General features: G+C 34.4%; 1 protein-coding gene across 1 annotated transcript in view; it reads right to left on the reverse strand.

Annotated features, from left to right (window-relative positions):
- Positions 1-18,120, reverse strand: part of LRP1B (LDL receptor related protein 1B) — a 1,839,752-nt gene that overhangs the window by 435,674 nt on the left and 1,385,958 nt on the right. Inside the window, exons 38-41 of the mRNA XM_045868938.3 lie at positions 14,488-14,614; positions 14,200-14,351; positions 13,780-13,904; positions 11,830-12,201 (exon numbers count right to left, since the gene is read on the reverse strand). Coding sequence (XP_045724894.2) covers positions 11,830-12,201; positions 13,780-13,904; positions 14,200-14,351; positions 14,488-14,614 — 776 coding nt within the window. The remainder of the gene's footprint in view (positions 1-11,829; positions 12,202-13,779; positions 13,905-14,199; positions 14,352-14,487; positions 14,615-18,120) is intronic.

Here is an 18,120-nt window from a genome sequence, read left to right on the forward strand (position 1 = left end):
TTCTACTAATTTATAATAATAAAGCTTTAAAAAAATGAATCGTTAAGAAGAATGAAGTAAACACTCATAAGGTTTTATGCTAATTGGGTGCTGACTAAACACTAGGCGCTGTTCTAATCAACATATATTAACTCACTGAATCTCATCAACCCTCTGAGATTGCTACTAGCATTATTGTTATTTCTAAAAGAGAACACTGAGGCATGAAGAGGTACATGATCACCCAAAGACACAGCTTGAAAGTGGTGAAAAGCAAGGAAGGGGCTAGGCTGGATTCAGCTAGATGTTCTGGCTCTAGAATCTGCTTTTAACCAATATTCTATACTGCCTCTCCTACTTTCTCATCAAAACTTAATGTCTCCAATCTCCCTCCCCTTGCTAATCACAAGTCCAACCAACCAGGCAAGCAATTGAAGCCAAGGAATCCCTTTTACTCTGCAAATGAAGCTTTAAGGCAAGTCCTCTAACAACCTAATTATATGGCTAACACATAACCAATCTGTAATAAAGCTAGTTATTTTTATTATCTACCAAGTGATTATAGATTATAAGGGGTGTAGAAAAGAGTATATGCAACAGACCCTTCCTAGGAGAACTTGACATTTTGGGGGGGAAATCATATAGACAAGAATGAAACAAAGGAAGGACATAGGGTAACAACTAAGGAGGTGGTAAGGACACCTGACAAGTCCTAAATGTTTTTCAAAAGAAGGAGACCACTATGGGCTGCAGTTCTAGGAAAAAAAAAAAAAATCTGAATTGCTTAATTGTATGGAGGGATTTGAGTTGAATTATAAAGATCCCCCAAAATAAAGACCATTTGAAAGTCTATAAAATCTCTCCCATTTTAGTTTATCAGCATGAGTACAGATGTGGAGTTGTAAAAAAGAATAAGGGAAAAATAAAACAAGATGAAACCAGAGAGGGAGACAATCATAGGAAACAAACTGAGGGTTGCTGGAGGGGAGGGGTGTGGAGGGATGGGGTAATTGGGTGATGGACATTCAGGTATGTGATGTAATGAGCCCTGGGTATTATATAAGATTGATGAATCACAGACCTGTACCTCTGAAACCAATAATACATTATATGTTAAAGTGGTAAATTGTATGTTATGTTAAAGTGATAAATTGCATGTTATGTGAATTTTACCACAATAAAAACAAGTACATTACAAAAATAATTTTAAAAGAATACGGTATGTTCATGAGACAAAAATGGTGTGAGCATGTTAGAATAGGCTGGATGTAGTGTAATCAGACTGTGTTCAGAGAGAAGAACCACTAAATCCCAGAAGCGATCAGACCCAGGCTCTCATCAAGCAATAATGGAAAGTGAAAACAGAGAACAAGAGTCAAAAAGTGTTATCAAAAATTGTGGGGAGATTGTTAAGTGTGCTAAGGCATCAATAAAAATGCTGTGGTTGTCAAAAAAGATTGTCTAAGAGGAAAGCAAAAGAAGAAAGACCATCGGGTGTAAATTGCTTAAGGACATGGAAAGGAACTGAAGTACGTGGTTGGAGGAGAGTATTGGTTAGCTTTATCAACATGTCAATAAAACATAGAACTACACATTGCAAATTCTACTTTGTAGAAATCTTAAAAAGTTAATGAGATTTGCAATAGAAACATTCATTTGAATATGGCATGAAGTATTATTGAGTCTGCTATTCTGCAAGAGTGATAATCTAAGCCATATACTATGTTATAGTGGGTGTTGCAAATAAGGCTAAGTACAAAAAATTTTGCAATTTATGTATTTTCACTTATGTCATTTTAAAAGCTATATAATTAAAATTCAAATAAGAAAAAAATCTGTGCATGAATTTCTTCCCTAAGAAACTTAGATTCACGTAAGGGTTTGTTTTAGTATAAATTCTCTTAACATTCTCTCTTTCAACATTTTTAACCAGATATGCTACACTAAAAAGCTCAGAATAGCAAGTTGAATATGCAAATAGTAGTTGATTTCTGGTAAACTCTGCTTATTTTTGTATCATAAGCCCCCCCCCAAAAAAAAACTGAGCACATTTTAATGGGTACATGAAATTGAAATGTCTTCCCTTTCAAACAATTACAGGCAACTTCACTCCTACAAATTATAATCATCTCTCAAGAGGAACCCTGGATTCACTTGTGCCCTTGCCTATTTCCGCAGGTGCTCTACTGCTTTCCTAGGAATTTTGAATTCATCAACAGCCCCTCAAAGACTTACTCATAATTCACAGTACATTGATTTCATCTGCTGAATTCATGCCATAAATCTCTCAAAAGGAAAAAAAAAAGTTCTAATATGTATACTTTCTTTTATTGCTTCCTATGAAAAATGCCTCTTCTAACGCTACATCACAGATTTTTCCCCGTTAGTTACCATTTACAACTTTCTCATTCAAGTCAAAAGTACAAAGAAAAACAAAATTTTTTTAAGTCACATTGCATACACAGAGATGTGGGACAATTAAAGTGGCTTAATAGCAGCTAGCTAATCACAAGGGACTTGAAAGAAAAATTCAGCACCATTTGAGCTAAATTGTATACTCTTGAAGTTGATAGAATCAATTCAATGGCATTAAATCCACTAACCCATAGTTTTGTTTTATCTTTTCCCCACTAGATAATCCTTTTTTGTCTCATTTTATTTCTTCACCACCAAAGATAGATTGATTTCTAGTTCATGGATAAAGCCAGATATTATTGTCCTAGTCCACTACTGATTGTCAAGAAACATTATATAACAAATAAAACAGAAAAGAGTTTTACAAAGCGAGGCCAAATTTCATCATATCAATTAGGAGCTTCTGGAGATAGGCTAATGATCACTTTCACAACCGTGTTGATTATAGAAGTTGCAAATTCTCCCCCTTCATTTATGTGTGCAGCCCCTTTGTAGTTCCACCCATCAGTGGGAGTCTATTTCTCCATTCCCTGAATCTGAACTTGGCCATGTGATTTTCCTTGACCAATGAGACATTAGTACATATGGCTTGTAAAATGTTTGCATATTCTCATTTCTGAGAACCATCTGACCATCCCAAGCTAACCTGTTGGATGAGAGAGAGACTCATGGCCCAGTAATCCAGAATATAGCATGCCAACTGTCAGACGTGATGGAGGCCATCCGAGACCATCCAGCTGCCATCTGATCCAAAGTTGCCAGAGATCTGAAGAACTGACACAGACCAGAAGAGCCACCAGCCAACCAATAGAATAGCGGGATAAATAAGCAGTTGTTGTTTTAAGACACTGGATTCTGGGATGGTTTATTATACAATCAAAACTAATTGATATACACCAATCTCTCAACTCCTAGACTAGGGATTAAAAAAAATACATGTAAGTAAGTTTAAACTGACATTTCATACAGAAATGACTCTGATCAGGGATTATTAATCTCACTACCTCCACCCTCACTCACCTACTGAGACTTAACTTGGTAGTGATCTCATATGGGGATGTTAATTCATATGTGAATCACTATCCATTTCCCAAATCCACCTAGTATCTTTGTAAGTGCTCTATCCTATGGCAGATGCATCAGCTTGCCAGTTTCTTCTCATTCCTTCTCTCCATTTCTAATCAAACTTACTAACTATAACAACCTGAGAGCCCACCATAGGTTTCAAAGTTCAAGTTTTATAATAAGCAAAGGCCTTAACTCTCTGCCACATTGACATGATCCAGCAGTTTCGGATTCTGCAAACGGAATCCTTGTCAGATCATCTAACATGATCTACCAGGGCAATCCCCTGAGCCTGAGTACCTTTGCAGAAAACTTTTCAGCCTCCTATCTCAAGACTGATTCTCAACATAAAACTGTTAGTATTTGACCACATTGCCTTCTACTCCGTCTATCACTGTCAGCTATTCTGACACATTGATGAAGAACAGGGAAGCGCTGAATCTATGAATAATCCTAACACTGATAACTGAACACTCCTGAGTTCTCCTTGTCAATTCTCTGCCTCCAAGACCTGAACCACACTTCATATTTTCCCTATAGAACTTCAGTAGAATGTTCTACATATAACTCAGAGTTCTTTTTTTTCTTTCCCTAATAATGTTCTTCATGAATTTTTCTGCTCCTCATATTAAGTAGCTTCTACCTGTGGTTTCAATATCTCTTATTCAGCTACGTCAGTGCCCTGGAGGGATCTGGTCTTGATCGATACTATAGGGTAAGAGATTTTAGGACAATCATGCCTATGAAGGGGATCAGAATATGCCACCCCAAAATATGCTACTAAGACATAAGGATTATTGTAAACTGAAGGCAACTGAGAAACAGCAGATGCAGGAAATCCTCTCTACCCTGCCCCTATCTACTTAACAATAGGTCATAAATTTTCCTTTGTGAAGGTGTCCCCTCTCTAGGGATAATAAGGAGAGAAGAGCAATCACTATCACTGGAGTTGGAGATAGCACTGAAATGAGTCTACATAAACAACATCCTACTAAACAACCATTATCTTCCATTAGTTTCCCCATATACCTCTCTTCCCACAATTTACTTCCTCTAGGAACCCAAACTCTTTTTTGTTTGTTTGTTTTTATTTTTGTTTAGCTACATCTCTACAGTTGATCACCCTCTGTTAAAATGGTCTATCACTTCTTTTCTATGAAGGCCTCCATGTACAGCAAAAAATTAACATTGAACACTTTGTGTGCTTTTTCTGATAAGCTGTTTTCTATCAGTTTAATTCACATTTCATTGACCAAAACCCAAAAGGGTACAGGAAAAATTGTTTCCTCCCCAATTTGACACAGGCCATCTTCTTGGAGAGACTCCGATATTTTAAGAAACTATGAATTCATGGAAGTCATACTGAGCACACAGCCTACAACCTAATGAGGAGGAAATCCCATGTTTTCTTTCCCTCTGTACTAAGCATGACTCTGCTTTCCATAATTTGATGATGATGTTATCCTGTGTCTTCCATTGGAGCATAAACATTATCCCTTGCCTCACCATTTGCTGACTCCCTATGCACAATGTTCATCCTTTATTCTTACCTTTTTTTTAATCTTAGTAATTTCAATGTATAATAAAGCAATGCTCCTTTATGTCTTTCCAATATTTGCAATTATCTCAATAGGTTATCTGAAAATTGTGTTAGCTAATAAATGTCTGAAAGTATTTCTTTATTTTATAAAATCTGAAAAAAAGTGAGTAGCTAAGGTTCTCACATTTTGAGACTGCCTTTATGATATATACCAAGCAAATTAAAAATAAATACACTTTAAAAGCTGACCTTTTTACCTTTGAAATTGCAAACAGAAAAATTAACATAATCAAATGAATTTTTAGGCACTCATAAAAGGATATGGAACTGGCCCACTTAAAGGAAAAGAAAAAGATATTTCCAGTACAATATAATTTAAAAGAAAGGTGTATTGCCACCAGTAGTCTTGAAAAAAATATATATGTAAAAGCATTACAAAGGAAGAGGGTTCAAGATGGCAGGATAGGAAAACCCTGACCTTACCTCCTCTCAGGGACACAACAAATTTACAACTATATATGAAACCATTTTTCTCTGAAAAGGACCTGAGAACTAGATGAACAGCACCTCCACAAAAAAAAAAAAAAAAAAAAAAAAAAGATGCATTGAGAAGAGTAAGAGAGGCAGAGACACCACCTCCCCTGGGACCCTAACTCAGCAGTGGTGACCTCATAATCACAATGGTGATTCCCAAGATATAGAACACTCCCAGAAGGAGTGAAGAAACTATGTCCTTCATCAGGAACTCCGACCCTGGGGGCTGTCACCAGAAAGATGAGCCCCCAAAATGTCTGATTTTAAAAATCAATAGGGATTAAGATCAGGAAAATCATAGAATTACAGGGAATGGAGACCCGACTCTTAAAGGGGTTGCAAGAAAACCCACTCACCCTGAGATCCTGGGCAAAGCAACAGATTGAAAGTTGCCTAGACCGTAAGTGAGAGAGACCGACTTACCAATTTTAAAGTGGCAGCTGGAGAGACAGGAACTTATAGGCTTTATCCAGGGACAGAGCCCTGACAGATGCCACTTTTGAAATTTCATCCTAATTTGCTGGTGACGGAACTGATAGGCACCGTTTTTGGTGCTCTCCCTCTAGCCTGCTAGCACTATAGGGCATGCTCTGCCTATCCAGTGGTATAACCAGCCTGGGCAAGCTCCCATGCCAAGTAACCCATGCAGACACCAAGCCATAACTGGGAGGGATGAGATTCTTGAACTCTGCCCTCTTTCCTCAGCTAAGGAGACAAGATGCAAGGACAGGGTGAGGACCCTGAGCCCTGCCCTCCCTGCAGAGCAGCTAAGCTACAAGACCAGACAAGTGCCCCAGCCACGCCCTTTCTGCACAGCACTCAAGCTGTAACGGGCCTGGGTAGGTGTCCTGAGCCCTACTCATCCAGCAGAAACAGAGTGAGCAGTAACCAGGCCAGGGAGAGCTCCAGGTCCTGCCCTCCTTGCAGTAACCTACCCACAGGAGGGCTGGGTCAGAGCTCTGAGCCCCGCTCACCCCACAGAGGGACATAGCAGCAACTGAGAAGGGTAAGCTCCCTCAGCCTGGCTCTTCCTGCACGGCAGCTAGAGCTCTATGGTATCTCCTTGGTATCTTTAAATACTTAATCACATTTCCATGAATTACTTTTGTTGGTAAGTGGTAAAATATGTAACGGGATGAAATGCATTGTACCAGATTTATTAAAATGGAATACCAAGACAAAAATGAACTTTATATCTTATTTGTATTTATTTGCATGCCAGTAACTCATTTTTTTGGGGGGGTACTTTTTTACTTTATTTGTTGTTTTTATTTTTGGTTTGGCAAATCAAACTATAAATTCTCCTACAAAACTTCAAGAGAGGATTATAATGGTTAAACAAATTAGCAACTTCTTGGAGGGATGGGGTGGCATAAGGAGAGTATTTAGAAAAGTTTATGTAAATTATCAATGTAAACTAATCTTAATTAATTTTTAAATTCTAGTCTGACCTTAACACACTACCACATTTGTAATTATTATAATTATTTCTGATTGTTTAACACTCTAACACATATTCTAAAAATAATTTAGGAGGTAATTATCCAAAATAATCCACAAATGTGTCACAAATACAGTAATATAAAGTTTTAAATTAAATAAAATTAATGCTTGTTTTTATGTTCCTTGCATACCCTTTCTCATAAAATCTTCACCAAAAAAAAAAAATTATGAGTTTGCTTCCCATTTTGTAGGTGAGGAAATTGACAGTATACAGGAAATAAATAACAAAGTGGGATTTGACTCCGAACTTGACTGATTCCCAACTCCTAGCTATCATATTTCACTTCTTCCATGTGAGTTAACACATACATCCACTGAAGTGTTAGTGGTTTTAATTGCTTTGATTTTAGTGGGGAGGATTAGAATGGTTTGGTTGTATGTATACTTTAATTAATATGCTTTCAGTTTAATTTACCACTGTGGAAACAGGATCTATAATAATGCAACAACTCCCAAGTCATCTCTGCCTTCAGACATGACCTTTAAACTTCCCTGAACACAACACAGCCAGAGTGATCATTATAAAACAAAAATCCTATTATATGTGTACCTTATAACAGTCGTGTTTTCCCTTTATCTACTAAATAAAACCAAAACTACTTATCTTGGATATTAGGACACCAATGTTCACTGCAGCACTTTTACAATAGTGAAAAAGTAGAAAGAAACCAAGTGTCCATAAACAGATGAATGGATAAACAAAATGTGGTATATACATAAATTGAATGTTATTCAGCCACAGAAAGGGGAATGAACTTTTTTTGGGGGGAGGAAGAGGGAATGAACTTTTGATATGTGCTACAACATGAATGAACCTTGAAAATATTATGCTAAGTGAAATAAGCCACACACAAAAGGTCAAATATTGTATGATTCCTCTTACATGCAATATCTAAAATAGGCAAATTCATACAGAAAAAAAGCACATCAGAGGTTACCAGGGTTGTGGGGAGCAGGGGATGGAGAATAATTGCTTAAACAGAATTTTATTTAAAGTGATAAAAATGTTTTGGAAATAGTTGTGATGGTTGTATAATATTATGAATGTAATTAATGTCACTGCGTTGTACAATTAAAAATAGTTAAAATTGCTAATTTTATTTATTGTATGTGTATTATATTTTATGCATTGTATATATAACCTAATTTTAAAAAAATTAATAATGTAATATAACAAAAACTATTAAGTTGTGCACTTTTAATGGGTGACTACATCTAAATAAAATCTTTTTTTTTTTTTAAACACTTCTTATCTTGGCAGATCAAATCCTTTATTATTGGAGCCTCTCTAGAACTCCAGCTTCTTCTCACACCAATTCAGGCCACATAACCCACATTCTAATCCTACCAAATAATATATGACTCTTTGTCTACCCTGTGCTTTTTCATGTCTTTGTACAAAATTTTCTGAGCCCTTACTCTAGAAGAGTAGTTTGGAAACTTCTTGATTTGAGAAATTTTACTCTCTTAAAAATTATTGAGGACTTGAGAGAAATTTTGTGTGAATTGTGCCTATAGCTATTTACCATATTAGAAATTTAAACTAAAAATGTTGTTTTAAATATATATTACTCTCTTTTAAAATAAAAATGAATTGATTGCCTATTAATATAACTAGCATCTTCTAAGAAAATATCTGTGTTGTTGTGAGAAGAGAGTATTGTTTTATAGTTTTACAAATCTGTTTAGTGTTTGTTAGAAGACAGCTGGATTCACACATCTACTTCTTCATCCTAGCTGTAATGTTGTTTTAATTGAAGTATGTGAAGAAAATCCAGCCTCACATGGCTATGAAGTTGGAAGAGAGAGGAGTGTTTTAGTAGAGTTTTCAGATAATTCTGGATATTCTTTCACACTATACCAACACATAACAAGCAGTAGATACTTTTTTTTTTTTTAAAGATTTTATTTATTTATTTGAGACAGAGAGAATGAGAGACAGAGAGCATGAGAGGGAGGAGGGTCAGAGGGAGAAGCAGACTCCCTGCCAAGCAGGGAGCCCGATGCGGGACTCGATCCCGGGACTCCAGGATCATGACCTGAGCCGAAGGCAGTCGCTTAACCAACTGAGCCACCCAGGCGCCCCAAGCAGTAGTTACTTAAAGGTTAGCTTCAGTGTAGAATCAGAACCCACAGTGGTGAACTTTTCATACCCTATTACATTAAAATTCATTGGTCTATCCTACACTTTGAATGGATCATTTACCCATGCATGATTTTATCATGTCATTTGCAAAATATTGGTTCCCTAAGTTATGCATATCTGTTGACACATTTCATTATGCAATACCCCCCAAAAATCACCTCAGTAATATCACTACCCATCTCATCAGAAAAGCCTGTAAGCATTGGAAAGTTACCAAGTTTTCTGTGCCTGATACAAGTCTTCCAGAATTCTAATTTTTACTTGAAAGCTTGATTTCTATTATTTGCAGCAGATATTGTCAGTCATTTTCCTTGTAGTGACAGACTCATTGTATTCATTCTTTAGAAAATGTCTGCTATACACCTAGGTCTGAATAACCATAGTCTGTCTGTTCTTCATTTTTCAAGTAAAACATGGCGTTCCATAAAAGAAACATGAACCCAAATAATCGCACAAATACTTGGTTTCCTTCAGGCAACCACTGCACTTCAGAATGCAGCAAAAGTGCCTTATATGTATTTCATCACACAGAATACTAAAGAGATGTGTACTGAAGGATCAAGGTTTAATAAAATAAAAATGTTCTACTCTCTTCAAGGACGTTCTTTAAGTGCAACTGGCTCTTTCTTTCCCAGCTACTGTAGTATCTGTTCTTTCCCAGCTATTAAGTGGCAGTGAAAAATACAATGACTACTAGGACAGTTGGGTGCCATTGCCTTGATTAGTACTAAGTTGCCAGCAGTCTAGTCACTATCGCTTTTACACCATCAATGCAAATGTCAATACCGTGGAAAAGGTAATTATCTAGTATTATCATAAAAATAGCTCTTAGACTCCTTGAACACATAACAGGGAACCCCAGGAAACCAAACTTGAAGACCACAAGTCTAGAATTATCCTTCTTCCTCTTCTCCTCCCCTATCTGGCCCAATCAACTAATAGATTCCTATTGATCCTTTAAATTTCCTCAACTCAGGTCAGTGGCATCTTGTACCCTGCCCCAAACAGATTATTTTTGTTCTCTAGTCCTCTAGTATCTTATAGATTCTACTGAATTTTAATGTTTGTTGACTTGTAGTTTCTTCTGAAACTGTAGCTTCTAAAGGTCTATGGACTAATTAATAAATTCATACATTGTGGATATAATGTAAGCACTTCCAACTCTAAATTGTATCAGTCTAGAAAAACTGGAGGACCACAGTTATTATTATATATATATATTATTATACATAATATAATAATATTATATATTATTAATTATCTAAACTTCATAGATATATACTGAATCAATAAAAGTCAAATATGTCCAAACTTTATGATCAGTACAGTTACAGTTGCATTGTTTCTTCTCTCTCTCTCTCTTTCTCTCTCTCTCTCTCACGCACACACACACAAGCCAAAATGGCATGTTGGCATATTCTGGAATTTACAAATGGGTATGAAATTATCAATAAGTAGGTAACCGTACTTAGAGAATAAAGAAATGAGAATGTATATTTATACAAGTATATGTTTTAACTAATTTAGAAAATCTGAGTAAGATTTGAATATGCAAATACTGGCCTAGCAGAGTGGCAGGCATAGCATGGGGTGGCAATGTGCAGTAAAAAGTCTGACTATATTTATATTTACATTTATATGAGTAAATATACAGTAGGTGCTGGATCTTAGTAGTTATCAGGTATATTAATATAAGCTGACATTTTTTTTACAAATTAGATAGTCATAGCCAATAAATTATGAAATTATTGTTGGAAAAAGTATGGGACAATAAACCTTTTCACATACAGTTGATGAAAATATAAACTGATATGGTCTTTTTGGACAGAAATTTGTCCAGCTATAAAAAATAAAATAAACACCAACTGACTTTGCAATTATATTTCTATGATTCTACGCTAAAGAAATACATGTGCAAATAAACATATTTATATGCACAAGTTTTCATTGTGACATTGTAGGTAATGATGAAATACTAGAAACAATTTAAATGTTTATCAGAAGAAAAAGGTCAAATAGTTTATCTTTAGTACAGAATAGGCATAGGCTTTCTAAAGAATGAGATAGAGCCTTATATACTGAAATAAATGCTTTTCAAGATATTTGATAGTTAAAAAAACAGCTGAATAATGCATATAGGATCATTCAATTTTGTAATTACAAATGACATACACACATACATGAAAAAACTTCTGAATGCATGACAGCTGTCAGCTATGGGTAAGTATATGGAATTGATGTTGCAATGATGAGGCAGAAATTTCATTTTTAAATCCATATTACTTGAATACTTTACTATTAATTTAATAAACTAATTTGCCATTTTAAAAGTAATGAAAAGGACAGACCTCAAGATTAGTGAAATTGGAAAAGTAGGGGATATATGAAAATCACATAGAAAAGAGGTTATATGAGAAATATATTGAAAGTTCCATGATTAGAAACTAATAATCAAAATATACATACTGTACATGCTAAGAAGTAATTGCTTCTTTGACTTTTGGCAGATCAGATAATATAGGTACATTATTCTTGGACATAAACTCAAAAAATGTAATTGCTACATGCAATTACCACTCCAATTTTTCTGCTAACGCAAATGATACTCATTTTCACTAAACTATTTTTAAAAAATTATTGTACTTACTTTCAACGATTACTTGTCTGTCTTCCCAGTTATCTTTAATAAGCTGTATATTTCCAAAGTGTGCATCACTGTAAAATATCCGGTTGGTACCTTTTCTTCTTTGATTATAGTCAAAAGCCAAGGCTATGACATTCTTGAAATAATGTGGATTCTCATATGGCCTTATTGGTGAATTTAAATTGGTTTCATCAGAAAGATGTATACTTTTTAATATTGTTCTCCCTGAATACAGCAAATAACCTTCATGCCTTAAGCAAGTAACTCCATCGTCTGCCAAATATCCATGGGCGCAAGTGCAAGTTCTCTGAGAATTTCCTCGATAAAGACAGAGTTGCTGACATCCACCATTATCTTTGGCACAAACATTGGTCCCTAAAGAGGAGAAAAGATACATACACAAACATATGTGTTTGTTTTTCTTTTGTTTTTCAAGTGATTTTTCTTACAGAAATATTTTTTAAAATAATGTTGAATAGTCTTTTTAATAATACTGGTCAGTAAAAAAAAAAATCAAATACTCTAAAGTACTGATTTTTTTATACCAGTTTAAAATCTTGGATTTCTTATTTCAAAGATCGCATTCTTCTGCTCCAAACACCATCCAAATAAAAGTATTAAAATTTCCCCTCAATCAGCCAGTTACGTGTATAACTCTTTTTTGAAATTTGATGCTGAAATTGCAATAGGTTTTATGTATTATAATCTTTGGCACAAGTAACAATTCTCTCAAAACATGAACTGAATTCACCAACAAACAGTGCACTCACTGCTTTAAAATCTTGTCTATGAAATATGAAAGCTATCAAAGAAATTTACAGCTCCAATGCACCTAACCTCCTAAGTGTATATAAGCATAAGTTTTTACTTCAGTTTTGAGTGAAGATGTAATATACTATTAAGATTTCTCGATCAGGCTAATTTTCCTCCATGAATCCATCATCAGCTCCAAAATTATTACACCTATCTTTTTTTTTTTTTTTTTTTTTTTTAATGAGAGACAGAGAGCACGAGAGGGAAGAGGGTCAGAGGGAGAAGCAGACTCCCCGCTGAGCAGGGAGCCCGATGCGGGACTCGATCCCGGGACTCCAGGATCATGACCTGAGCCGAAGGCAGTCGCTTAACCAACTGAGCCACCCAGGCCCCTACACCTATCTTTGATGTCAAGAAAATTAATTACAATTTATTTTAATGGACATTATTATGGATATTTAATGGCATAAAATAGACATTTAATTTGAGGTAAATTTTAAAAAAATATCCAAACCACTACCATATCAGTTTCAATACACACATTTTAAGGAAGTGATGACTTCAGAAATATTTCACACCAACAGCAAACTTCTGAAGCCATAATCACTTTATATATCAAAATATAACCCCAAACACATATTTTTGGCTACTTTTTATTCTCTAATATCTTAATTGTGCTTTGTATTTTTTGTTGAATATGTATATATATCAAGATAGTCTATGTTACTTAGCCCAAACCTATACTGAAGACATGCCAGGTATATAACACGTCCATATAAATACACTGTCCTAGGCAAAAATATCAATGTTTGAACTATTTTATATTCATTTCATTAGGCTACTGTATGATTTTTGTAGGAAATTAGATGTAAAAAATAGAATTTTGAGGTTTTGGATTCATATAAGAATCCTTAAGTTTGATAAATGTTTTAGAAATAGGAGAGGAGGGAACCTGGGTGGCTCAGTCGTTAAGCGTCTGCCTTCGGCTCAGGTCATGATCCCAGCCAGGGTCCTGGGATCAAGCCCCGCATCGGGCTCCCTGCTCCCTGGGAAGCCTGCTTCTCCCTCTCCCTCTCCCACTCTCCCAGCTTGTGTTCCTTCTCTCGCTGTCTCTCTCTGTCAAATAAATAAAATCTTTTTAAAAAAGTAGAAATAGGAGAGGAATGACATAAGATGTATTCATTATATAAGCGTGCTGACCTTTCTCTCTTACTCGGTTAAAGATTTTAACCTCCTTCAGGTTGACTCCGAGACCTGTTCTCATGGTTATGGTTTCTGTGGCATCATTCTTGTGGCCTCTTCTGATGGACCCGTTGGCATGTGCTCTGACAAGAAGTTGAACATACATGATCAACAATCTTTAAGTAATTCACATCAAGTCAGTTATTTAAACCGAAGATAACAGATGGCCAAGCAGAAGGGGAAAGAAACCAACTTTAGTCTGTGACATTGAAATGCTTGAGCCTGGAATAGCAAGAGTGCCTAACTTTCTGTGGAAATTACATGGCTTTGTGAGATCCTTTTTGTGACCTTGCTAAGGAATGGCTAATCCTACAAGGGTAAAGCAACTGGCATGAAATAACATTTTGAGACTCAAATACTTATGAAAAAATAAATTACCTGTCAGACCAGTAGATGTAAGCCCCAAAGACCGCAACTGAAAACATATCCACATTGCTCCCTGACAGCACCATCTCACGATTCCCTCCAGTCTCGAGGTCGATTCTTTCTATTTTGTCTGTACGAGCATCACACCAGTACAATTTGTTTTCCTAAAGATCGATTGAAAAGTAGTATTACGAGCTGTTTTGGATTAAGTGGTTTATTAAAAAAATAAGAGAATGGTAAGAGTGGATTAATGCAAGTTGGCAGTTAATGCACTTTAAATACTTAAGAAATCCAACACACCTCATAGTCAATGGAGATACCATTCGGCCATGCTATTCCCATGCTTACGAGGATAACCTTCTCTGAGCCATCTAAGCGGGCCTTTCCAATGCAGGGCATCTGTCCCCATTCAGTCCAGAACAAGTAGCTGAAATGAAATTGTTGATTTATAGTAATATGCAAATAAACACAAAAACACATATTATTAATGATAAAGCAGTAACATCCATACCAATAGAACAAAAATAATACATTTTAGAAATCAATACACATGTGTGTTTATGTTTACAAAAAATAATTTTTTATTGTAAAAAATATTTAACTATTCTTAGAAATCACAAGGATGGATTCAAAATCCCTCCAAAATACTTTTCTCATGCAAAGTATTTTGTCTGAAATGCTTTTCTCCAACCTGTTTGATTAATTTGCTCTTGTTCCTATTTCAAACATCATTTCACTCAAAAATTCTTTTGTGTTCTGATTACTGTACTATATACTCCGCATGGATTAGAGCGGCAAACTTACAGTTTTATATTTCTTATATTTCTCTACAGTGTTATTTTTTATTAATGTCTTTTGCCTCCACTGGACAATAAGCTCAAGAAGGACAGTGATCTTTTCTCCTTTTCATCTACTAGGATACCTACAGCACTAGGAAATTAGAAAATTTTTAAAATAAAAATAAAAATTAGTGGTAGATAAATATTTAATTTATTAATGCATACATGAATGCACTATAATTTCAATTCTGTCCATTTACACTGCTAAATGTAACTATTCTAATTTAAATTTTGTAAGTTATCCTGTGAAGTGATCATAAAACATGGATTCATACAAAAGCAGACATTCTTATTTTAGTAATCTCATAATGCAAAATGGAATATGGAAGAAAATGAAATACAGAAAGAAAATCCAGAGCATACTGAAATAAAACATGTCAGAAAAAAACTAAATGTAGAAAAACAGAAGGCGTATTATCTGTGCTTTTTTCATTCATTCATTCAGCATACATAATATTTATGTTGTAAATTTATATTACAATACAAAATACATGGTTTCAGATAAATAGGATCCACTCTTTTGAAGTTATGTCCACTGAAGTTTTTACTTAACTGTCAGAAAACAGCAATGATTAGAATTTAGAAAAATATGGCAATCATTGATTCATTCAGGCAAAAATGAGTAGTATTCTGTGCATATTAGAATACATATATATGAGTAATCATACATAAGAAAATGAGATTGCATATAGAAAAATCAAAGATGTACATTCATATTTAATATCCACTTAATGATCTTACTATTTATCCATAAAAAGATACTTAAACTATGTAAAAATACATGTATTCCCTTTATGCATATTGTTCTGATTTATTTTAAAAGTTAATTTTTTTTCCTGAAAATGCTATGTAAAATAAATGTGTTGGACTTTTACAATCAGACGAAAAAGAGGTGTGGATAGAATTCCAAGTATATTAATCCTGAAGAAGTTTTCATTCATATTCACAAGCTCTATAAATCAGAAAGGGAAATCTTTGTAGCAAGAAATCCAACTAATATTTTATTGGTTAGATCTAGGCTGAAACAGGCATAAAAAAAAATCTATGCCTGCATTATAGTTAAGAATTTTTAAAACTTTAATGGGGATTCTCAGTATTTTAAAAAATAAATTGGATAACTGGGAGGCCAAATTTGTTGCCCCATTTAACTTTTTAAGGAAAAATTTCAGCATTAATAGTGCTCCTTAAATGACGTCAGTCACTGTGTTAAAATGTCAGGGGATTGACACTGAAGAAGGTATTGTGGGGGCCAGGACAGACAGGTGCTTATTTATCCAGTCTGATTCTTGTCATCTACTTTAACATACTCCAGAGTTCAAATATGAAAGGAAATACGTACAATATACCTTTTATTTAATAATAATCTGCTTTCAAATGCACCAAGTGAATAATAAAAATATTATTTTGAGTGAGCAAAAGCAAATCAGCCATTTAACATAACTAAGCTCTAATTCTCACAGATACTGAAACTCAGTAAGTTAATGATCCACAGTTGCGCAGATGATAAGGAAGGGTTGAAGCCAGGAACTTCACCCACGCTTTATTAACCCAGGCCTGTGGTGTATTCTTTATGTTGTCTCAAATATAAATATACTACAACGATATAATAATCTTATACCAAATGCTATTTTTCCCTAGGTATAAGGAATAGAACAAAAATCTTCATACTTAAAAACACAAAACAAACCATGAAAAATGGTCTTAGTATTGAGAAACAAGTCTCTCTTGTTCTTGTTCTTTTTTTCTCAAGTAGTCCCTGTTCATTTTAAGTCTGCAATACTTCCATGCAAGAGTCTTGGATGAATGATAATAAATTTAAGAATTAAAATTATTCAAAATAAAATTGTCTTGAGTACAGATTTTACTCAAATTTTCTATAGAGACTTGATAAATTATCGTTATATATGAAATCAAATCTGACTGAGGGAATCACTTTCATGGCTAAATAATTTATCAACTTAATAAAACTAAAAGATTCTATACCTACTAAAATTAAGCAACATTTTATGAATGTCAGGAAAGGAGTAATTTATTTGCTCCTTAAAGTGAAATTAAAAATAAAGAACTGAATAGAATTAGCACCTTGGGAACCTTCAGGGATTACAACTAAATGTAGAGAAAGAACACTAAGCTTATGAAACTGCAGGGAGAAACTTATGAATCATTTAAGATAGTAATTTATATAGATGTACTTGAGATAATTTTAATGAACATAGATTCTTGGTATCTAAATGTGATTTTTCACGAAGGGAAGAAATGAAAATCCTTGTCACTGGTTTTTGAGACCCCATGGAAATTAAGATTCAGTGATAGCATTATAGACTGATGTTGTTCCCATTTGAGTTCAAAATTTGCTGTAGGGAAATGTTTGTTGAGTTGTATGATATAGTGAAAGAAAGTGCCTTTAGAGAATTAACTTGGTTAATCTAGCACTGGAAATACTTCTCAAGTTTATTCCAGACCTAGAAATTTTCAGAATTGTTAAAATCAAATGTTGTGTTGTATAACTGAAGTTTCTCTGGATAATAATTTGCCCTAGGCTGTGAATTCCCATATTTACAGAGGCTTGCAGTTACATAATTTAAAATCACAAAATCAAAAATGGGACATTCAAAAGTGGTTTGAAGGATTGTAAGAATAATGTTCAGAAATCATCATAACAAAATATCCAGATTGTCTTAATGACACAGAAGTTCTTGGCAGGAAAATGTGCAATGGATACATATTATGTTCCAATATTAACATCGAATTAATTATTGACATTTGAAAAATAAGTAAAATATTCCATTTGGTAGAATTGGAATTCCCAAAGTCCCCAAAAGTTTATTGAATTTATCATATGACCCTTGTACTAATATCAGAATTACTTTACATACAGGTACACTTAGAAAGGAAAACAAATCTTTTTTCTCTCACAATTAGTTAGATTAAAGCTCAAAAATACAGAAAATATTACAAATGCTCTTGTATAATTTCATTTTTTTTTTTTTTTTGAGAAATAAAGCTAACATGAAAACAAAGCTTTGGCTTTGGTGGGGAAGGGTAAAAAGTGTCAGGTAGAAAGAAAAGAATGAATAAGCCCAAATTATTATAA

This window comes from Mirounga angustirostris, unplaced genomic scaffold (assembly GCF_029215605.1).
Source record: "Mirounga angustirostris isolate CCGP_5_RB_7025 unplaced genomic scaffold, mMirAng1.0.hap1 SCAF_3, whole genome shotgun sequence".
NCBI classification, from domain to species: domain Eukaryota; kingdom Metazoa; phylum Chordata; class Mammalia; order Carnivora; family Phocidae; genus Mirounga; species Mirounga angustirostris.